The 23,699-nt window shown below is 50.4% G+C and overlaps 1 protein-coding gene across 4 annotated transcripts in view; it reads left to right on the top strand.

Moving 5' to 3' along the window:
• Positions 1 to 23,699, top strand: part of LOC138538879 (glyoxal reductase-like) — a 1,290,729-nt gene that overhangs the window by 1,103,597 nt on the left and 163,433 nt on the right. For 2 of the 4 annotated variants that reach the window (XM_069641562.1, XM_069641564.1), the window contains one exon: positions 6,638 to 6,740. The exons of the other annotated variants lie outside the window; for them this stretch is intronic. In XM_069641562.1, coding sequence (XP_069497663.1) covers positions 6,638 to 6,733 — 96 coding nt within the window. In that variant the 3' untranslated portion in view covers positions 6,734 to 6,740. The remainder of the gene's footprint in view (positions 1 to 6,637; positions 6,741 to 23,699) is intronic. 4 annotated transcript variants of the gene reach the window in all.

The following is a 23,699-nucleotide window of genomic DNA, read 5'->3' as shown; positions in this document are numbered from 1 at the left end:
CTGCTGGCAGGTGCCCCACAGTGCTGGGGGGTGGGGGTGGTGGGGAACATGAGTTGGACATGGGTGGGGCCTGCTGGCAGGTGCCCCACAGTGCTGGGGGGTGGGGGTGGTGGGAGACATGGGTGGAGGCCTGGTGGAGGGTGCCCCTGCACTGCTGGGGGGTGGGGGTGGTGGGGAACATGAGTTGGACATGGGTGGGGGCCTGCTGGCAGGTGCCCCACAGTGCTGGGGAGTGGGGGTGGTGGGGAACATGAGTTGGACATGGGTGGGGGCCTGCTGGCAGGTGCCCCACAGTGCTGGGGGGTGGGGAGGTGGGAGACATGGGTGGGGGCCCGCTGGCAGGTGCCCCACAGTGCTTGGGGGTGGTGGGAGACATGGGTGGGGGCCTGGTGGAGGGTGCCCCTGCACTGCTGGGGGGTGGGGGTGGTGGGGAACATGAGTTGGACATGGGAGGGGGCCTGCTGGCAGGTGCCCCACAGTGCTGGGGGGTGGGGGTGGTGGGAGACATGGGTGGGGTCTGGTGGAGGGTGCCCCTGCACTGCTGGGGGGTGGGGGTGGTGGGGAACATGAGTTGGACATGGGTGGGGGCCTGCTGGCAGGTGCCCCACAGTGCTGGGGGGTGGGGGTGGTGGGAGACATGGGTGGGGTCTGGTGGAGGGTGCCCCTGCACTGCTGGGGGGTGGGGGTGGTGGGGAACATTAGTTGGACATGGGTGGGGGCCTGCTGGCAGGTGCCCCACAGTGCTGGGGGGTGGGGGGGGGGGTGGGGAACATGAGTTGGACATGGGTGGGGGCCTGGTGGTGGGTGCCCCTGCACTGCTGGGGGGTGGGGGGGTGGGAGACATGGGTGGGGGCCTGGTGGAGGGTGCCCCTGCACTGCTGGGGGTTGGGGGGGTGGAAGACATGGGTGGGGGCCTGGTGGAGGGTGCCCCTGCGCAGCTGGGGGGTGGGGGTGTTGGGAGACATGGGTGGGGGCCTGGTGGAGGGTGCCCCTGCACTGCTGGGGGGATGTGGGTGGTGGGGAACATGAGTTGGACATGGGTGGGGGCCTGCTGGCAGGTGCCCCACAGTGCTGGGGGGTGGGGGTGGTGGGGAACATGAGTTGGACATGGGTGGGGGCCTGCTGGCAGGTGCCCCACAGTGCTGGGGGGTGGGGGTGGTGGGAGACATGGGTGGGGGCCTGGTGGAGGGTGCCCCTGCACTGCTGGGGGGTGGGGGTGGTGGGGAACATGAGTTGGACATGGGAGGGGGCCTGCTGGCAGGTGCCCCACAGTGCTGGGGGGTGGGGGTGGTGGGAGACATGGGTGGGGTCTGGTGGAGGGTGCCCCTGCACTGCTGGGGGGTGGGGGGGTGGGAGACATGGGTGGGGGCCTGGTGGAGGGTGCCCCTGCACTGCTGGGGGTTGGGGGGGTGGAAGACATGGGTGGGGGCCTGGTGGAGGGTGCCCCTGCGCAGCTGGGGGGTGGGGGTGTTGGGAGACATGGGTGGGGGCCTGGTGGAGGGTGCCCCTGCACTGCTGGGGGTATGTGGGTGGTGGGGAACATGAGTTGGACATGGGTGGGGGCCTGCTGGCAGGTGCCCCACAGTGCAGGGGGGTGGGGGTGGTGGGGAACATGAGTTGGACATGGGTGGGGGCCTGCTGGCAGGTGCCCCACAGTGCTGGGGGTGGGGGTGGTGGGGAACATGAGTTGGACATGGGTGAGGGCCTGCTGGCAGGTGCCCCACAGTGCTGGGGGGTGGAGGGGGTGGGAGACATGGGTGGGGGCCTGGTGGAGGGTGCCCCTGCACTGCTGGGGGGTGGGGGTGGTGGGGAACATGAGTTGGACATGGGTGGGGGCCTGCTGGCAGGTGCCCCACAGTGCTGGGGGGTGGGGGTGGTGGGGAACATGAGTTGGACATGGGTGGGGGCCTGCTGGCAGGTGCCCCACAGTGCTGGGGGGTGGGGGGTGGGAGACATGGGTGGGGGCCTGCTGGCAGGTGCCCCACAGTGCTGGGGGGTGGGGGTGGTGGGAGACATGGGTGGTGGGGCCCTGGTGGAGGGTGCCCCTCCACTGCTGGGGGGTGTGGGGGTGGTGGGGAACATGAGTTGGACATGGGTGGGGGCCTGCTGGCAGGTGCCCCACAGTGCTGGGGGGTGGGGGTGGTGGGAGACATGGGTGGGGTCTCGTGGAGGGTGCCCCTGCACTGCTGGGGAGTGGGGGTGGTGGGGAACATGAGTTGGACATGGGTGGGGGCCTGCTGGCAGGTGCCCCACAGTGCTGGGGGGGTGGGGTGGTGGGGAACATGAGTTGGACATGGGTGGGGGCCTGCTGGCAGGTGCCCCACAGTGCTGGGGGTGGGGGTGGTGGGGAACATGAGTTGGACATGGGTGGGGGCCTGCTGGCAAGTGCCCCACAGTGCTGGAGGGTGGGGGGGTGGGAGACATGGGTGGGGGCCTGCTGGCAGGTGCCCCACAGTGCTGGGGGGTGGGGGTGGTGGGGAACATGAGTTGGACATGGGTGGGGGCCTGCTGGCAGGTGCCCCACAGTGCTGGGGGGAGGGGGTGGTGGGGACATGGGTGGGGGCCTGGTGGAGGGTGCCCCTGCACTGCTGGGGGGTGGGGGTGGTGGGGAACATGAGTTGGACATGGGTGGGGGCCTGCTGGCAGGTGCCCCACAGTGCTGGGGGGTGGGGGTGGTGGGGAACATGAGTTGGACATGGGTGGGGGCCCGCTGGCAGGTGCCCCACAGTGCTGGGGGGTGGGGGTGGTGGGAGACATGGGTGGGGGCCTGGTGGAGGGTGCCCCACAGTGCTGGGGGGTGGGGGGGGGCGGGGAACATGAGTTGGACATGGGTGGGGCCTGGTGGAGGGTGCCCCTGGTGGCTGGGGGTGCAGGGGGACATACGTTGGTGGGCAGTAGTGCAAGTTGACATGTGGGTTGGCTGGGGGGCATGGCCATGGTGGATGGGGTGCCTGCAGGACATGTGCAGGGTTGGCCCCTGTGGTGTGAGCCACCTGCAGGGGCCGTGGAGGGTGTAGAGGGAACACCTGGGAGGACCCACACGTGCAATTCACGTGTGGTGCTCCCCGCGCACCCCTGTAATACACGTACCCTGATGGAATCGCGTGTGGAACTTCCCGCGCACCCCTGGAATACACGTACCCTGCTGATGTTGCGTGTGATACTTCCCCCGCACCCCGAAGTACACGTACCATGATGAGATCGCGTGTGGAACTTCCCGCGCACCCCTGAAATACGCGTACCCTGCTCGCACTGGGCCAATCGCGTGTGGAACTTCCCGCGCACCCCTGAAATACACGTACCCTGCTGATGTCGCGTGTGAAACTTCCCCCGCACCCCAAAATACACATACCCTGCTGAAATCGCGTGTGGAACTTCCCGCACACCCCTGAAATACACGTACCCTGCTGAAATCGCGTGTGGAACTTCCCGCGCACCCCTGAAATACACGTACCCTGCTGGAATCGCGTGTGGAACTTCCCGCGCACCCCTGAAATACGCATACCCTGCTCGCACGGGGCCAATCGCGTGTGGAACTTCCCGCGCACCCCTGAAATACACGTACCCTGCTGATGTTGCGTGTGGAACTTCCCGCGCACCCCTGAAATACACGTACCCTGCTGAAATCGCGTGTGGAACTTCCCGCGCACCCCTGAAATACACGTACCCTGCGGGAATCGCGTGTGGAACTTCCCGCGCACCCCTGAAATACGCGTACCCTGCTCGCACGGGGCCAATCGCGTGAGGTACTTCCCGCGCACCCCAGTGATACACGTAGCCCGCTTGCCGTGCTGGTACAGGGTTAGCGCAGCCCTTTGCGCTGGATTGGGGATTTAGATGGCTTTTCCCTGCGCGAGAGGCGTTCTTGGGGGCGTAACTGGCGCTGCTGCAGGGTCCCTGCGCCACTGTGCGCCACGGCTGGTTTTGGTGGCTGGAATCCATGAATACGCTGTGCGCGGAAATGGATTTTAGCGCACGCGGCTGGCGCGGGGATTCGCACGCGCACACTGTGCGCCACTTGTGCGCTGAATTCTATGAATTACCCCCTAAGACTCCCAAGCTCATTGTCTATGACAACACTCAGGCATGAGCTTTGATTACAGTCTCTTGAATCAATAGTGTTTTGGAAGTCTCTAACAGTCTACAGGAAATGTAGGTTAGGAGAATTAATAGCCCTATTTGGTATATTTTGATCAGTGCATCACAAGGGAGATCAGGGCTTAGCCAGGTGGAAAGACACAATAGAGTCAATCCTGATTGAAAAAGGGATTGATATCAGCGACCTGATATCGAATCCAAAGAAGGTTAAAAAAAACTCCAGCAGATTGATTGGATTGACACATGTAATGGTAGGGGGATAGAGATACGCTAAGACCTACTAGAGATAGAGAACGAAGGGGCCTTAATGACCCGCCTTTGTATCTTTTGAAATTCCCGTCAGCCTGATTAAACATTCTAGTCACAAAAGGAGGTTCAGCTGTCAAGAAGGATGATTGACTCCAATGAATCTCAATGTAGGTATTGTGGGACAATTGGGATTGTGGAAAAATTGTTTCATCCCACATCCTCATGTAGTGCGCTGATTAGAGTATGCAGTGAAAGACTGAAAATGTTTGCCCCGGAAGTGATGTCAATGCCACTGGAGGAATGGTGGATCTTCATGGGAGAAAGGCCTCACCTCACCTTGGCAGTGATGAAATTAGTTGAGCATGCAATGCTAGAATTAATTTAATTAGTAATAGATTGATCAGGGTTCAATACGTGGAAATAAGAGGGGTGAAGGGTATGGGAGTTAATGGAGATGGTTGAGATTGGCTAGAGAAACCGCCGATCGTTGTTTTTACTAAGAGGACAATTCAGAACTGAGGAAACTCAGCCTGAGGTGTCGCCCTTAATTTTAAATCGGTAAATTATTTTTTTAGATGAACTCTGTGACCCTGTTTCACCTCTTCCCGTCTGAATAATTTGTGAATCCAAAATCATGATTTCTAGTGATTGTGATGTTGAAATTTTGAGTTGATGGACATTTAAATGGTTGTTTTGTTTCTTTGTTTTTGTGTAAATAAGAATATATACGACTGCATCTATGTTTTCACCTATCACAACTGTTTTTATTCCTTGTACCTTCTTCTGTAACTACTTCTGTAACTCGGCTTCCTAAGTATTCTGTAATGTTCTGTAACTAAGCTTTTAAGTATACTTGTAATGCTCCCGCCCATCTACCTGAGTCTTGGTCTGTCCTATATTAAATAAACAACCAAACAAACAATATAACCAATAAACATTAAAAAAAAAACTTATTGGTGTTTGAGACTTTGTATGGGGGAGGGGTGTAGGCCTTTCTTTACATTGACACTTGTACACACGTTATTGTAGAAATGTTCTTTTTTTTCTGTCGTTGTCAAGGTCTGCAGACCCTAAACCTTCCACTAAATGATTACATACCAAAGTAACAGGTTTCCCAGTGTTAGAATTCACGGGCAATACAAATGTTGCAATGAGGCAACTCGCGTGTTGTTAAGTAAACGTTGAAAAGGCTTGTATGGAACGCAGAATGGAGCAGATAAGATGGCGCGCTTCAGTCTCTCCACTTGGCCCTCAAGCGGTTGCTTTCACCGCTTTCTGTCGACGTTGTGTTTGATGTGAAGCTGCTCTACGTTCTTTCAATAATGCTTGTTCTTCTCCATGTCCTAGTCCTTCGTGGGCTTGAGAGTCTGCATTGGAATTGCACGCGAAGTGCGTGACAGCTGCTTCTAACAATCTTTACCCAAAAGTGCCAGCTACTCCGTCAATTAAAACTGAAGGGGTATTCGAACAAAGGCGCAATGTTGTTGCGGATTTGTTTGTGGGGAAAGGCTCGTGTGCTTTAAAACCTTTAAAACGTTGACATTTGCCAGCGTATTTTCAAGCTGAGGCGAGGGGCCTGATTTACAAAGCCTTTTTAATTGTGGTTTGCCAATTGAAAAAAACGTTTGTAAACCAGGCCTAATTAATGTGTATTTATTCCATAATGATCAGTGTCTCTTTAGATTCTCACAGAAAGCGGATGGCAGTAAGAATTTCATAAGCGTAAAATAATGACGTGACTTTTCCTTCCAAGTATGTATTAGTTTCCTAAACCGAAAATGATGTGTATGTAAGCTGCGTTTGAAACGTTGAAACGTGATGCCATTGTTTCTGGGCGGCACACCTGTCTGCTCAAGCTTTGCATACACATGCCATGTGGCAGCCAGGCAGTCATGCTGAACCTCTTGCTGCCGCGGCATTTAAGAGAACTTCGAGTCCCCGACATGGCTGATGAGTCTCGCACCACAAAACTCTCACTGATGAGCATGGCTGGCATCACAGTGGGGCTTCGGCCCGAGCCCCAAAAAAGAAGAAACGTAACTCTTTCACAAGGAAATGGAAGAATGGTATTTCTTTTCAAGCTGAAAACCAATGGTCTTTGTTAGATTAACATTAACCTATTAGCACAGCCCTCTAAGTATGTTCCCCTCTCTCCCGGCACACAGGTTGCATTCCAATGTTTTATGATCAATAGGTATTCTTTTGATATAAATAACATGTTGTGTAGTGTTTGTTCAGGTTACTTGTTGTTTGTACATGTACTAACTGCACCCCACGTACGTTCTCATAGGTGTTCAGTTTCACGCTATCTGAAGACGATGTTGCAATGGTAAATGGAATGCATGATGGGCGCCATGTGTCCTGGGATCCCACCGGTGTTTTGTAGACACAAGGTTTGAACTTTTTTCTTACAACTGATTGGATTCACTCCCCTTACCCTTACGGGTAACATATTCATAGAGGGTTTTCACTGCGCATGTAAATTAATTTTTTTAATAATTTGTGCTTCATGGTGGTAAACAAGAGGGCGATGTGAAGCCGGTGGCTGTCATCGCTACGTAATCTTTTTCAGGCTTAAGAGATCAAACAGTAATGGGGCACACTACAGAATCTTGGGTGATGATATTTACATAGTGGGCTCAGTGTGCTTCACGGTTTATGCGGTTTTGGACGAGTCAGTGGTGAGCATGTCGCTGTGTGTTTTGAGGGGCAGTGTGCATGCTACCATTTGGATTAATGTTGCCTGTGGTGAGGCAAAGGGTAGGTACAATGAGCAGCCTGCATGAGGGGAAAATAGTGCAAAGTCTATTTAGGATGTCAGATGGTGGCTTAAAGCTCTACACATTGACTTGTCAGGCCTGTGTGACAAATACATCAGGATTGTGACTCTTGGTGTGTGGATCCAGTATCTGTGCCCGTGGCCGCCTCCATCTGCCACTGCAGCGACCGCTGAGCATCTCTGGTTTCGCCCCCTCAGCCGCAGCTGTTCACGTGACCATCTGTGAAATTGTTCCCACACGACAGCGCATACCCTCCACCGCCCGGCGGCACTTGTATCAGGATTGTGACTCTTGGCATGTGGATCCGGCATCTGTTCCTGTGTCCTGAGGCTCCTCCTCTGCCACTTCGGCCCTCCTTGCCCGCAGCCAATCACATGACCATCTGTGAGAGCATGGCCACGCATCACCGCCTTTCCCCACTGCCTCTCAGCTGCCCTTACCCATCAGGATTGTGACTCTTGGAGTGTGGATCCGGGATCTGTGCCCATTGTCTGAGACACCTCCATCTGCCACTGCAGGAACCGCTGAGCGGCCCTGGTCCTCTAAATTGTTTGCATGCAGCCAATCACGTGAACATCTGTGAGAGTGTGGCCACAAGTCAGTGCATCTCCCAGCTGTGTTTACCATCAGCGTTGTGACTCTTGCCGTGTGAATCCACGATCTGTGAATGGCCTGTTATTTCACCCTCCCTGGTTTATAGCTCTCGTCCCTTTCTCCCTTCCTTCTTTCTCTTAATTTGAATGTCATGTTCTCTCCTTTTCTGCTCCTTTCTCTGTTAATGTTCTGGTCATCTATCATCCCCCTGCCTCTAACGTCTTTCTATAATGATTTTGACTCCTTGCTATCCATTATTTCTGCTCTTTTAATGTCTATGTTCCTTCACTTGATCCACCTTCTCCCTTGGTTATCTCTTCTCTAGCCTAAGCCTTAATTTGCTTTCTTCCTCACCACCCATATCAAGGGAGGGGTTCTTGATCTTTATTTCTGCTGATTGCTTTCTTAGTGATTCTATTCAGTCTCGCACTATTCCATCTGCAGATGATGTTTTGCTAACTTTTTCGTTTTCATTGCTCTCTTCTTTAAATACTGTTCTGCCTTAATCTTTTCTACGTCTGGATGTCGTCAAAATCGTGTTGGCTCTGCTCTTCTTGATTTAATCTCTTTGCAGGTATCTAGCTTTCCCTACCCTTGCTTGTCCGGCATTGATTCCCTCTTGGATGAGCTTCATCATGCTATTAATACATCTCTTCACCTTCTCTGTCCTATGTCTAAGTTTAAACCTAAAGGAAATCTTTCTCGTCCCTGGCTTTTAGATTCCCTCAAATTATTGAGGTTTCCGCTTTGTAGCGCTGAACGTACATGGATCAAATCTAGCACCATTGCTAACTTTGCTTTTCTCTGAAGATTTGCATTCCTTTTCCCATCTTCGTATACTGTCCTAAATCAACTGTTTTCAATTTCAATCAATGAGCTCCTTGCCCAGACTTACATTTCACATTAAACAAACTCCTCGCTCCTCCTCTTTCTGATCCCTCTACTCTTTCTTCTAATGATTTTGCTACTTTCTTTCGCTTGCAAATTGATTACATCAGATCTTTGTTACCTGGTTTGTCCTGCTCTGATTCTATTATCCCCTCTACTAACTCCATTACTGCTCTGATCACCCCTCTTTTTCCTTTACTTCAATCGCAGAGAATGATGAGGCAATGGCCTTTTCTCACTCCTACCCTACCGCTTTACCCTCTCCCCGTGTTTCTCATCAAATCAATGTTTCCTTTGATTATTCCCTACATAACCTCTTTTTCCAAATTCTCTCTATCTTCTGGTGACTATCCTCCCTCCTTCAAAGTCTCTACTATAATTCCCCTTCTTAAAAGCACTCTCTTAATTCTGCTGATCCTTCCAACTTCCGTCCTATTTCCCCTCTGCCTTATCTTCCAAAAATTCTTGAGGACCACGTTTACTCTCAGCTCAGTTCCTATGTTAACACTCACAATCTCTTTCCTTCTCTCAATCTGGTTTTCGCCCAGGTTTTTCCACTGAAAGTGCTCTTCTCTCTGTTTCAAACTCGATTGTCACCCCAACATTTCTACTGTTCTTGTTCTGCTAGATCTCAGTTCTGCTTTCAACAGAGTGCACCATTCCATTCTCCTTCCTACACTCCCATCACTTGAGTTTTCTGATATTTCTCTTAGTTGGTTTCATTCCTATATTTCTAATTGTTCTTTTACTGTTTGTTGGAAGGGCTCTACTTCCCAATCTCTTCCTCTCTTATATGGGATTCCCTAGGGTTCTGTTCTAGGTCCCCTACTTTTTTGTCTTTATACCTCCCCTTTATGTTCTTTGATACTTGAATTTGGATTCCTGGTACATCTATACGCCATCAATACCCCGATCTTTCCCTCCTTTCCCTCATTCAACAACTCCATTCATTGTGGTGTTTCCTCTCCTCTTTCTGCTGTCTAATTTTGGATGTCCTCTCAGTTTCTATGTCTCAATCCCAAAAACGAATGTTTATTTTTCCCTGCTAATCCATCTATTCCTGCGCCTTTGACTAGCTCTTTTCCTCCATTGCAGTTTTCTGTTAGTTATCAGGCGTGTCATTTTGGGTTTATTTTTTATTCCTCCGTTTCTTTGCAACCTCAAATCGCATCTAATGTTCATTCTTGTCGGTTTCATTTCTCAACATAAAAAAGTTATGTATTAACCTTCTCCTTTACTAAAATTCTTTTGCAAACCATTGTGTTATATTTTCTTAAATATTGCTGCTTCAATTTTTCTTAAATATTGCTGTTTCAATTCTTGTGTTTAGTTTTTAAGTGACCCATGCCCTGCCTCCCCCTGATTTATGCTTATTGATTTCTTTGGGTCACCCCCAAGCAAAATATGGACAGGCTGGGTCCCCCACAAAAATGCCAAATGGACAGTAAGTCGAAATGGCTATGAACTATTGCATGCCGTCACCGTACCCTATTCCCAGTATAGTCCCTGGGCTCCCCCACCTGCTCCCATCATAGTCTCTGAGCTCCTTCATCCCACTCCTACCCAGTCTCTGGGCTCTCCCCACCCGACTATAGACCTTGGACTCTCCCCACCCTGCTCCCACCACTATCCCTTTGCTCCTGCCCATCCTGCTCCCACCACAGTCCTGAGCTCCCCCACCCTGGTCCCAGCACAGTTCCAGTGGCGGCTGGTGATTTTTTTAAGTGGAGGGGCATAAATATTTCCTCCAGATATGCCATTGCGACCCAGCTTAGCCAGGGAGCCCAAATCAATCAAGGAGGGTTTTGTTTTTTCTCCCCCCGGGAATATTTTTAAAGCATACTCTTTTTAAAAAATTGTGTAAAAAGCCAAACAGTTTGCAATTGGCACTGGGAGGTCTAGGGGGCAGGCATGATGTTTTCCTGGACATCTATTTTAGATGTCCAGTAAATAAATACCATCCCTGTACCCTGGGCTCTACAGCGCCTCAGAAAGACAGCTGATTTTGGCAGGTGGGTAGGGGGATTGTGCAAAAAAGGCATTTTTAAAATGCCTTTGTTCTACAACCCTCCTCTTACCCCACTCGCCAAAATCAGCTCCATGGACCAACACATCATCATACACTCACTCATAACACAAGCATATATGCATCCATACACATATTTAAATAAAAAATAAATTAACATAAATTTACCTTCTTCTCCGGTCCTGAAGTTTCCTCCTCAGCGTTCTAGCTACTGCATCATGAACAGGAATCGGGAAGCAAGAGCTTCCTGCACATGCGTACAGGGACCTGCGTGTGGGTGCTGGAATGCCCCGATTCAGACTGCTCTGTCCGTATGTGCGAGGAGGCGCAGGAGCTCCCCCTCGCACATACAGACATGCAGTTCCCCAGCAGCATTTCCAATGAGCTATGCAAGGTTTGCAAAGCAAAACGCCCCCAGCGTTGCATGGCTCAGTGAGCATGTGCGGCTGGAGAACTGAACTGTCAGTGTTTCCCTGACAGTTCAGCTAGCACAGAAGCACTCCCTCAGCTGGAAAAAGCAGCTCAGGGAGTGCTCAGTTTTTCACTGGGCTGGCTCCCCGGCTCCTCCATAATGGGTGAGTGGGCCTCTGGGTCAACGCCCCCTCACCCATTATGGATGAGCCACCAGGCTCGGACTGGCCTATAGGGCAATAGGGCAATGCCAATAACAAAAATGCAAAATGCTAGCATGGACTACTTCTTTGGGTCTAAATGGGCCCCTTTTTTGGCCAATGTGGGCCAGTTTGATGAGTTACTTCACTCTGCAGCTACTAATTTTGACCATTGTTGCTGAATAAATATTTCTTTAATATCACAATTTGCTTACATTTTAACAACCACCCCTTGGGTACTATTCAAACAGTCGGTCACTAAAGGAATGAATTGCCATTTGCAACTGTTGGCCACTTTTACATTTGTGCCCGAACCAATTTTATGCTCCAGTCCGACCCTGTGAGCCGCCGCTGCCCATTTCCTCCATTAAAAAAAAGAAAAAAAATGTGTTGTTATTTTTAAATTTCAGGCTGGGGGCTCGCACCCTAACTCCCACCGCTCGCACCCCTGCCCTGGGAATGCAGCCGCACGCCCCACAGTTTGAAGACCTCTGCCCTGGAGAATTATGTTCTGCCTCCCAGTTTCACCTTTCTGTTTTGCCCCAACCTTGTGCCTCCTTGTTTCTGTTCTTTTCAACTTCTTGCTCCCTCTGTTTGGAATGTTCTTCCTATTCAGATCCGCTCCTCTTCTTCTAGCTCTGTTTAAAAACTCTATATTCTATATTCATTTTCCAAGGTATCATCATTGCTGTTTTGGTCTGTCCCTCATGCTTCTATTCATCTTTTTTCTTGAAACGTTCTTTGTATTTTGTTAAGCACTTTGGATAAAAGCGCTATGCAAGCTTTGTAAATAAATACATAATCTCCTCAGCCAATTAGAGGTCTAAAAAAACAGCTATTCCCTTACACAAAAGCAACAGTAAAGGATCTTGGCTCGCCAGTAGTCAACTGGGAAATGATCCAAGGAGCTATGTAGCGGTTGACTAGCCTACAGGGAACTCCGGAGATTTCCCACTGGGCTTCTGCACCATGGGCTGCTTTTGTGTGGGCTACCTGCCTTTTTGTTTTTTGCGCATATGGCGGCAAAGCATTGCTAACATAAGAAAGACGCATGGATGTTCAGAAGCAGGATCTGGCTGACATGGTAACTGGAAGTGCGAAAGTATGAATTTGCTGCATCAGGAAATTTTATTTTGTGTGTCATTGGGCCATTTAAACCAATACATCGGTATTTTACAATGATTCTCCCAATCAGGAGTCTTGTTTGAAGCCCCCACAGTGCAGGGGAGCCTCAGGGCAAGTGGGGGACGCTGATGCTAGCCATTCACACAGCAGGGACTGCAGGGGTCCCTGCTTCTGCTACAAGCTCCGCGATTTCTAAAGTCTGACCATCAATACTGTTTTTAACACTTTTTTCTTGGCCTTTTTCTTAAGGGAATTTGGGCTTGCTTCCATAAAAATGGAAGTAAGCCCGAATTCTGTCAGAAAGAGACCCAACAACACGTGCAAACAATGAGAGGGACTTACTATTCGGACACAAGACTAGGCGAAGACCCCGAAGCAGCAGCTTCTTAAGCAAAGTAAAATAATTGTTTGTATGTATGCATGCCGTAAGTAAAATAAAAAAAGTTGTTATATGTGAATGCATGCATATTAGAATGGAAGAATGTACTTCAAGCTGTGTTTGTATGTGAGTGAGTCTTTGCTTGTGAAACTGTGACAAATTGACTACTGCCCTGGAGGAGTACAAGGATGAGTAGCGCTAAAGAGCCCACTCAGCCCTCACACTCGAACAAACCAGGAGCTAACACAATCATGAAGGTAAAACAGGCACTGTTAACCTATCCTTCTGGCTCCAGTCTGGCCCAGCGATCCCCGCAATTGTTGCTGGGGGGTGGAGTGGGGGGGGGGGGGGGTCTTGCCCTCGCTGCCTCCCGGCTCCTTTCAAAAAAATATTTTAAAACAATGTGCAGCTGTGGGGGCCGCCAGGGCAAGACCCAATGACTCCGGCAATTGTTGCTGGGCGGTTCGGGGGGAGGCACCAGGCTCTAACCCTGGCAGCCTCCCACTCATTTACAAAACAAACATAAACATGGTGGTGGAGTTGATGGCCTTTCCCTGGCGGCCTCCCAGATAATTAAAATACATACTGCATATGGGGTAGGTCAGGCAAGGCCTGACGGCCCTGTTGCTCATAGTTTTAACATACAAAACAATGTGGAGGGGTACCAGGTCAAGACCCACTGACCCCCCACCAGCCCCAGAACGCCATGCTACAAGATGGGAGAAGGTGGTGGTCGCTGGGCCTTGCCCTTGCAACCCCCCTATTGTTTTGTCTTTTAAAACTATTCGGCTCACTTTTCGGATCTGGCCCAATATTTAGACCAACTATTCAATATTTATCTGAATAGTAAATTCACTATTCGGTCCATCCCTAATGAATAGGCATAACCCGTCCACAGCTGAACTGGGGCCCCACAGCTGACACGTGCATGATAACAAATTAATGTGGCTGGGATAACTATGATAGATGCTGGCCAACATACCCTAACTCAGGTGTGCCTTATATTTACAGTTTACCGTGCCACCACAAAAGGATCCTCTGAGTTATACAGTTTTTGGAACAGCTGTGCATATCAGCTGTTAAGTGCAGAATAAAAATATTAAAAAGCCAGGGCTCCTACACCCTTGCCAGATGGCAATTCCACACAGAGACAGACTGGCTGTGTGTGTTTGTATGTATGTGTGTGTGGGTGTGAGTGAGTTTGTGTGTGAGACTGACTGATTGTGTGTGCAGCAGCAGCATGAAAAGGTAAGTAAAGGTGTTAGTATGTATGCATGTTGTAAGTAAAATAAAGTAAAATAAAAAAGTGTTAGTATGCGTTTGCATGCAGTTTAGAATGCATTTCAAGCTCTGTGTGAGACTGACTGACTGGCTGTGTGTATGTAGGTGTGATTGAGTCTGTGTGTGAGACTGACTGGTTTAGGGTGTGTTGTGTGCGCACCTTGTCTCTCTCCTCTTGCCCTGTCACACCCTTCCCCTCTCGCTCCTTGCACTGACACTCTCCGACTCTCCTTTCACTCTCCCCCTGCTTGCACTGTCTCAATCTCTCTGTAGTTGTCCTGCCTATCTCCTGGCATTGTTTCTGTATTCAATTTGCACTCTCTCTCTCCATCTCACATCTGCACTGTCTCTCACACTTGTTGCACTGTATCTCACTCATTGCCCTGTGTCTCACTCTCCTTGCACAGTCTCCCTCTCTCCTTGCACTGCATCTCACACCCTTTGGACTGCCTCTCAGTCTCTGCTTGCCCTGTCACACTCTCCTACACTCGTTGTGCTCCGTAACACTTTCCTACACTCTCCTGGCCCTGTCACACTCTTCGTGCTTGGTCACACTCTCCCTGCATGCACACGTGCCCTGCACTGTCACACTCTGTCACACACTCTCCTTGCACTGTCACTCTCTCTCTCCTGGCACTGTCACACTCACCAACTCTCTATCATTGCACTGTCACGCTCGTATACTCTCTCTTCTTGAACTGCCACACTTTCCTCCTCTCTCTCCTTACACTATCACACCCTTCCACACTCTGCCCTTGTGCTGTCTCCCTCTCTCTGTGCTGTCACCCTCTCTCTCTCTGTGCTGTCACCCTCTCTCTCTGTGCTGTCACCCTCTCTCTCTCTGTGCTGTCGCCCCCTCTCTCTCTGTGCTGTCGCCCTCTCTCTCTCTGTGCTGTCGCCCTCTCTCTCTTTGCTGTCACCCTCTCTCTCTGTGCTGTCACACTCACTCTCTGTGCTGTCACACTCTCTCTCTGTGCACTGCCACACTCTCTCCATGCACTGTCACTCTTTCCTCTCTCTGTCTCTGCATTGTGTCCCCAACTCTTTCTCCTTGTGCTTTCACTCTCTCTTTCGAGGGGATTGTGTCCTCTGACGTATTCCACATCTATGACAGGTAATGACCACAGCTGTGCTGCTTCAGAAACTTTTCGGCAGGGGCGTTGTGCGTCGATGACGTCGATACGTTGTTCCTCGAGGGCCTCCTTCGAGGGTCGACGTCACCAGAAGTTATATGTAGGACGCACAGCGCCACGGCGGCTCAGTTCAGTTTTTTCCGTAAACGTGTTTGCTTCGGAATCTCGGCGCGCTCGATTGTGCTACTTCGATAGCGATGTCTTCTTCTTCTTCTACTACCCCGAAGACGGGCTTTAAAAAATGTCAGGACTGCGGTTCGAAGATGTCCATCATGGACCCGCACGACATCTGCCTCTGGTGCCTCGGCGAAAGCCACGCCACCGACGACTGTAATGATTGCCAGTCCCTGACGTCTAAGGCCTTGCGGGAACGTAAGAAGAAATTAAAGGTAGGTAGGGTGTCTAAGCCCCATAAGTCGAAGTCTGCTGGGCTTTCGACCATTGACTCGAGGGGCGACTCTCCGCGTCAGCGAAAGTCCAGGGGGTCTCGCTCTCGGAGTGGTTCCTGCCATTCCTCTGCCTCGTCGAGGCATTCTAAGAAGCGCCGTCATTGGTCACCATCCCCGTCTTCGTCAGAGGACTCCGGCAGACGGTTGACTTGTCCCACCAAGTCTTCGTCGCAGGCCGAATGGGATGCATTCCGCCAGCAGATGATGGCGATTTTCGAATCGCAAAGCACAGTTCCGACCGCGCCTTCGAAAGAAGCCGGCAGGGAACGGGTCAGTCCACGACTCGCACGCCTTCGGGCTCGGGGGTTCAGCGCGATCATCGGGAGCCGTCGAGGTCCCGCTCAGACAAGGGAGATCGCCATAGCCGTGCCAGATCCAGGTCCCGGTCCACGACGCCATCGAGGCCGTCAGAACCTGTGAAGCCTTTGAGGAAGGCATTGATGCCATCGGCACCGTGTCCGTCGAGGGACACTCTTGGGGCTCCGCCCTCGAAAAAGTTGTCGACGCCGTCGGCGCCCCTTTTTCGCCGTCAACGCTGATTCCCTCGGGGCCCTCGACGCCGTCTGTTGAGGATTTGCCAGAGGTACCCAGAGGGCTGTGGAAGCTCCGAGGAAGGCTCTCAGTAAGTCTGTGAGGCCTGTTTTTGAGCCCTACTCTATTCCTCCTCCCAGATTGGATTTGTTCCAACCTTTGGAGTATATTTCAGAGGTGGAGGAAGGGCCTGATGATGAGATGGTTGTGCCTCCTGATGTCCCCGATGACCTTTTGTCGGGGCACAGTCAGATGGAGGAACTCCATCAGTCCTTGCATGATGCCAGTGGTCTTGACACCTCTCCAGAGGTGGAGTTTGGCAGGCCCGAGCCTGGGACGCATGCCGAATCCTCCTATAGGCGTCTCATGACAAGGGTGACTGAATACTTGGGGTGATTGGCTCCACACGTTCGTTGATTTTGATCAGGATGATCTGACGGGCATCCTGGACCAAGGTCCACCCACTGACCCAGTGTTGCCATTTCACATGGCTTTGTAAAGAAGGGTGGCGGCGGCTCGACTGCACCGGAGAGTCTCCCGACAGTGAATAAGTTGCTTCCGAAAAAATACCGCCCAGCCAGTAGTGACCCCTGCTACTTGTCGACGCACCCTACTCCGGAGAGTTTGGTGGTGCAGGCGGCTACGGCCCCGCAAAGCAGGCTGCGTACCCTGCCATCCCTCTTGATAGGGACGATAAACGCTTTGATGGTTGGGCGAAGATGGTATTTTCATCTGGGGGTATGGCGTTGAAGGCAGCCAACTCCGTTTGTGCCTTGGCGAGATTCACTCACACTCTGTGGAATTTTGTATCTTTGGCGGCTTAGCATATTCCAGAACGGGATGGTTTTCTAGCCCTCGTGCAAGACAGCAAGGATGCCATGTGTGAATCCGTTCAGTCAGGTTTGGACACGGCAGACTGTGTCAGCCGGTCCATGGCTGCGAGCACCGTGATGCGCAGGTTTGCGTGGTTGCGGAAGTCCGGGTTTGGTCCTGATGTGCAATCCCGGCTTCTCAACATGCCCTTTGATGGAGTTCATCTGTTTGGCAGCAAGGCTAATGAGAGCCTTGAGAGGTTGCAGACCTCCAAAGCTGCAGCAAAGTCTTTGAGCGCTGCAGTGCGTCAACCTCCGCCTTTTTGTCCTAGGGGACAGCAATGGAGGGGAGGTTCCTTTCAGTACTACTCTACCTTTGGTAGATCGAGAGGAGCTGCCAGTCAAAGAGGCCACCGTAGGAGTACCAGAGGTGGAAAGCAAGGCCCTCGAGGTGCCAAAGCCGTTCGGGCAGTTGCCTCTTTGCCCTCAGGCACTGCCGCAGCCGCGTCCACTCAGTCATGAGGCCATGTCCCATGGTGCGCCGGTTGGGGGCAGACTTGCGCAGCATCTTGGAGAATGGTGAGCCATTACTTCAGATGTGTGGGTTCTGGAGATCATAGCCCACGGCTACTGTCTTCCCTTCCGGCAGAGGCCTCACGACAATCCACCGGGGAAGCTCTCTTTGAAGCGTTCGGATCCGCTCCTTGCACAGGAAATCCTATCCCTGCTGGAGAAAGACGCCATAGAACTGCGTTGGCTGAACAAGCTCCTCAGGAAGGACAAGTTCAAGATGGTAACTCTTTCTCAAGTCCTCCAGGCCCTTCAACTTCAGGATTGGTTGGTGTCTCTCGACCTCAAGGATGCTTACTTTCATGTGCCAATTCATCCCAAGCACAGGAAGTACCTGAGGTTCGCGGTTGGCGACTCGCATTTTCAGTTTCAGGTCCTGCCGTTCAGATTGACCTGCGCCCGAGGGTCTTCACCAAGCTGATGGCAGTGGTGGCAGCATATCTCAGGAAAGTGGGGATTCACGTCTACCCCTACCTGGACGATTGTTTGATCAGGGCGTGCTCTCCCGAGCAAGCCCTAGATCATCTGTCCGTCACCTGCCACTCCCTTCACAAGCTGGGCTTCTCCCTCAATTTAAAGAAGTCCCATTTGACACCTACCCAGCGGCTCCAATACATCGGAGCAGTGCTCGACACATCCCTGGGGCAGTGTTTGCCTCCCCCGTTGAGGGCTCATCACATTCTGCAGATGGTGGACAAGTTTCAAAGTCCCCAGAGTCTCCCGGCGTTAGAGTTCTTGAGGTTGCTCGGCCTCATGGAATCCTGCATTTTCCTGGTACCAGAGGCCAGGCTGTGGATGAGGTCTCTGCAGTGGGCTCTCAAGATGCAGTGGTCGCAGTTCTCCAGCAGGATGTCGGATCCCATTCAGATTCCGCCCTCGGTCGCCCAGGATCTTCTGTGGTGGGCCGTCGAAGGCAATCTGATGAAGGGTGCTCATTTTGGCAACCGTGGCCGGAGGTGACGATCGTGATGGACGCGTCCCTCACGGGTTGGGGAGCTCATTCCAACGAGTTGACAGCCAGCGGTCGTTGGTCTCCATCGGAGTCCAGACATCACATCAATTTGTTAGAGCTGAGGACCGTCAGGCTAGCCCTGAAGGCTTTTCTGCCATCTGTGCGGGGGAAGAATGTCCTGATTATGACGGACAATACAGTGGCCATGCACTTCCTCAACAAAAAAGGGGGCGCAGGGTCACTCCCGTTGTGCAGGGAGGCGATGCTGCTCTGGTTCTGGGCCATCCAGCAGGACATTTAGATCTCAGCAGTTCATCTGGCCGGAGACAAAAACGCGGGGGTGGATGCTCTGAGCAGGCAGAGCACGGTCTCTCACGAGTGGGAGCTGGCTCAGGAAGTTCTGTTGGAGATCTTCGCCCTTTGGGGAACCCCACAAGTGGATCTCTTCGCCACCAGTGTCAACCGGAAGTGAGAGAGATTCTGCTCGCTGGAATTTCCTCCAAGAGGAGCCTTAGGGGACACGTTCGTAGTGGAGTGCTCCTTCCCACTGCTGTATGCGTTTCCTCAAGTCCCCGTCATTCCGCAAGTGTTGCGGAGGTTACAGAGGTTTGGTTCCCGGTTGATCCTCATTGCTCCGGCATGGGCCAGTAGAGCGTGGTACCCAGACCTTCTAGACACGTCCATCTGCCCTCCACGCCATCTTCCCTACCGAGATGACCGGAGGGGAGTCGGGTTCTCCATCCAGAGGTCAAGTCTCTCAGCCTTCATGCTTGGTATCTGAAAGGTTGAGGTATAAGGATTGGGACTTCCCCGAAGACGTGATGGAGGTGTTGCTTTTGGCCAGAAGGCCTGCAACAAAATCCCTGTACCGTTGCCGTTGGAGAAAGTTCTGTGACTGGTGCAGGGTACAGAATGTGGATCCTTTCCAATGTTCCGTTCCTTTGGTTTTGTCTTTTTTGCTTTCTTTAGCCCACAAGGGCCTGCAAGTGGGTACCATTAATGGTTACCTGGAGGCGCTGTCCATATTTAAGCACTCGTCTGAGGAATGTTCTTATTTTAAGATCCCTTTGATTTCTCAGTTTCTAAAAGGGCTAACTAATGTATTTCCACCGTCGTCTTTCCAGGTGCCGGGATGGGATTTGAATTTGGTGGTAAAGTTCCTAATGGGAGCTCTGTTTGATCCCTTACATTCTTGTCCGTTGCAACTGTTGTCCTTTAAAACTGTATTTTTAGTTGTGGTTACTTCCGCAGGCAGAGTGAGTGAGTTGCAGGCACTTTCCGCCAAGCCACCCTTTACTGTGTTCCATAAGGACAGGGTTGTCCTGCGGGTGCGGCCTTCTTTTCTTCCGAAGGTTGTGTCAGAATTTCATTTGAGCCAGAAGGTGATTCTTCTGGCGTTTTATCCTCCTCCACATCCTGTTAAGGAAGAGGAGAGGCTCCATAGGTTGGATCCTAGAAGAGCTTTGAGTTTCTATCTATCGTGGATGTCCCGGGTCAGAGTGGACGATCAGCTCTTGGTTGGTTATGCTGGAAGGCGCTTGGGTCAGGCCGTTTCCAAACAGACCTTGTCTAGATGGATCATTTTGATGATCTCCGAGTGTTACCGTTTGGCGGGAAAGGACCCTCCAGTAGGCTTACGGGCTCACTCTACTAGGGGTGTGGCTGCCTCCACTGCTCTACAGAGGGGTGTTCCGATTCACAATATTTGCGAAACAGCCACATGGGCCTCTGTCCATACTTTTGTGAGAACCTATTCCTTGGACTCTATCCATGGGCAGGATTTGGCCTTTGGTAAGTCAGTCCTCTATTCAGCCATTTGATTGGGCATTCTAAAATTATAAATTATTTTCCCACCTCCATACATTGGTACTGCTTTGGGAGTCTGTCATAGATGTGGAATACGGCGGAGGACACAATCCCCTCTTAGAACAAGTTACTTACCTTATATGGTAACATTCTTTCGATGGGATGTTCCTCTGACGTATTCCACATCACAGCCTCCCCCTCTACAGAATTTCTTATGCGATTACAGCTTACGTTTCCGAAAGGCTTTCTGCAGTCATACTGGCAGGAGATTGGTGCCACAGGTTCTGGGGAAAAAACTACAACTCAGGCTATGGGCGCCGTGCGTCCTATATATAACATCCAGTTATGTCGACTCTCGACGGAGGCCCTTGAGGAACAACGTATCGATGTCATCGACGCAGGACGCCCTCTGCCCAAAATGTTCCGAAGCAGCACAGCTGTGGTCATTACCTGTCATAGATGTGGAATACGTCGGAGGAACATCCCATCGAAAGAACGTTACCAGATAAGGTAAGTAACTTGTTCTTCTCATTGTGCTTTCACCATCTTTCTCCTTGCTTTTTCGCTCTTTCTCCTTGCTTTTTCGCTCTTTCTCCTTGCTCTTTCGCTCTTTCTCTTTGCTCTTTCGCTCTTTCTCCTCGCGCTTTAGCTCTTACTCCTTGCACTATTTTTCCTTGCTTTTTTTACTCTTTCCCCTTACTCTTTCTCCTTGCGATTTTACTCTTTCTCCTTGCGATTTTACTCTTTCTCCTTGCGGTTTCATTCTTTTTCCTTGCACTTTTACTCACTCTCTCCATGGTGCTCTCTCTCCACCACCTTATGCTATCACTTTCTATTTGCACACTTTCTCCTTCCACCCTTACTCTCCTTCTTGCCTGGCACCCTTGAAGATATCCCCTTTTGCCCTCTCATTCCATCTTGTCCAACTCTCACATTTAATCGCAGCCCTTACATTTGCTCTCATCATTCCTCTCACAGCCTCACCTTTATCTACCCTCCCACCAGACCTTTTCTTGTTCATATCACCTCTTGCCCACCATCAATGGCACCCTCTCTCAATGGCGTCCTCGCTTGCTCTTACCCCCGTCTCATTCTATTGCATACCAGCATCCCTTCTCGCATCCTCCCTTGAAACTTTGCACTCTCCCCCTTGCACACTGGTGTCTATAAAATGTCTAGTTTACCTGTTTTCATACTGTTTTCCATTTGTCTCACAAGTACATTAATGGTATTTAATGGCTTCAGGTGTTTGATGTGTTTTAGTTTTAGAAAAGCTTCTCAGCAAGCAGTGCTGTTTGGCATCCCTCTGTACGAAAGGCTTTTGATGTTACATTTTAAGATATGTGTTGTATAGCTTTAAACGATTGCAAGGGGTTGTATATGTATGTCTGTGTTTGAGCGTGCATGCATGAAAGGACACATTCACTTGTTAGTCACAGCGGATTGAGCTTGGAACTTCTGGGCATGTCATCTGAACGGCTGGGCACCGTGCCCTGCTATGAGCAGGCATAATTCATACAGGTAGGGAGGGTGAAAATCTAATGGAAACTCTTTGATGGGCTTTTGTAATTTTAATGGGACACTAACAGCCCTTCCCACCAGGACTGTTATTTTTTAAATGAGACCAGATCAACACTTCTCAACAGGGCTGTATATATTTTTAGTGGGGTTGACTGTACCAGTACCTCTCAAAAGCTCTGCTATATATTTATGCACAGTAATTGCTGAGCGGAACTACCATATTGGACAATGTCAACTATTCACAGTAGGATTAATGCACATTTAGTGGTATCATACTGCGATTTCTTAGCAGGACAGCTATGTTTTAGAACAGTACATGCATTCGTCAACAGTGGTATTGTAATGACAGTACCCACATGCATCAGGAGTTTCAGTAGAGAGCTAAAGCACTGGAAAGGAAAAATGTCCAGCTCTCCCTTCTCCTCAGGTGGTGCTATGCATACTGTGAAAAGTGTGTGATAAATCACATTGCTGTGGTACATTGAAAAGAAACAACCCCCTAATTCCCACACTGAACTATACTTGTTTCAGTTTGTTTATTATTGCTATGTCAAAATGCAAATAAAATCAAGAGAGGAAGAGCAATTATTACCCTTGGGTAATTCAGGACAACAAAGGCCTGAAGGTGGGTCAGATGCAACAGAGAATGCAATGGGAAGGTGGGAGAGACACAGTAATACGATGTGAGTGAAAAAGGAGGGATTAACAGAAGCGAGAGGCACAGGAGTTACAGCAAAGGAGACAGAAACACAGAGAAGAGAAACAGCAATAATAGTATTCAGAGACAGGATATGCAGAGTGGCACTGAGCAACAGACCCCCACAACAACAGGCATGGCAACCCTCAGTGTTGAAAGGCAGAGACACAAAGTGAGAGACGGAGAAACAGAAAGGAGAGAGCAAAATCATAAGGAAGAGTCCATGAAACAGAGGCTGCAACAGTCAGAGTGGAAAGGCATAGTAGTCATGCTGGTAGTGAAAGGGACTTGATCTATGAATACCCAACTAGCTGGTATCTGGCTCTGTATCTATAGTAATTCTTAAATGGTCCGGTGTTCTAGTGTCATGAAGATGCAGCTGGATAGCACGCATCTACAAGTAATTGTGTGTGATTGCATTTTCCACACGTGTAATACATTATTTGAAGCCAGATAACATGATGTACAACTGTTTCGTTTTGAATATTTTTCAAACGTTTAACTTGATGCACTCATTGGGTGGATGCCCAACACCTTTTACTCTCTTGCAAAGGAGAATACTCATTTCTACTCCTTTGAATTTGAATTTACTCTTTAACTCTTAAAATAGGGAGTAAAATACTCCAACCTCAAAATCCTATCTGGTGCACTGCTTTCAGCCTTACGGAAAAGTGGTGTATCAGTGACTTTTGTTCCTTAAAAATAGGCAAACACTCAAAAATAAAATGGGAAGTACAAATATTCCCAACAGAAATGGGGAAAAAACACATGGGTCTGCCCCCCTGCTTTCATCCATAAAGCTCCATGGATATGTTTGGAGCAGTAGTAATCATAGTGCCGCAGGAAGAAGCTCTACTGTTATTACTGCCTCATCTGAAGAGGTATACATGTATCTTTTAAAGTGCATGAATAACTTAGTGCAAAGAATTACTTCTTACAAAACATTTCTGTTGAACCATTAAAACATTTTTACTCGCTTTTTAATTATTCTCACTTGGAATGGGACATTTTACCCCGATAAAAATAATTTACTCCCAACTTTAAAAAATAGGGAGTAAAATACTCCCACTTCACAATCTTATCTGGAGCACTGACTTCTACTCTCACTACTTATACTGCCCTCACTACTACTACTCTCTCTACTACTACTCGCAATTATAACTCACAACCATTGCTTTCAAAACCACTACACTCACA

This window comes from Ambystoma mexicanum, chromosome 1q (assembly GCF_040938575.1).
Source record: "Ambystoma mexicanum isolate Mex_15411 chromosome 1q, UKY_AmexF1_1, whole genome shotgun sequence".
NCBI lineage: Eukaryota > Metazoa > Chordata > Amphibia > Caudata > Ambystomatidae > Ambystoma > Ambystoma mexicanum.
Note: the sequence above shows the minus strand (reverse complement) of the source record. Positions and strands in the feature narration are given on the sequence as shown.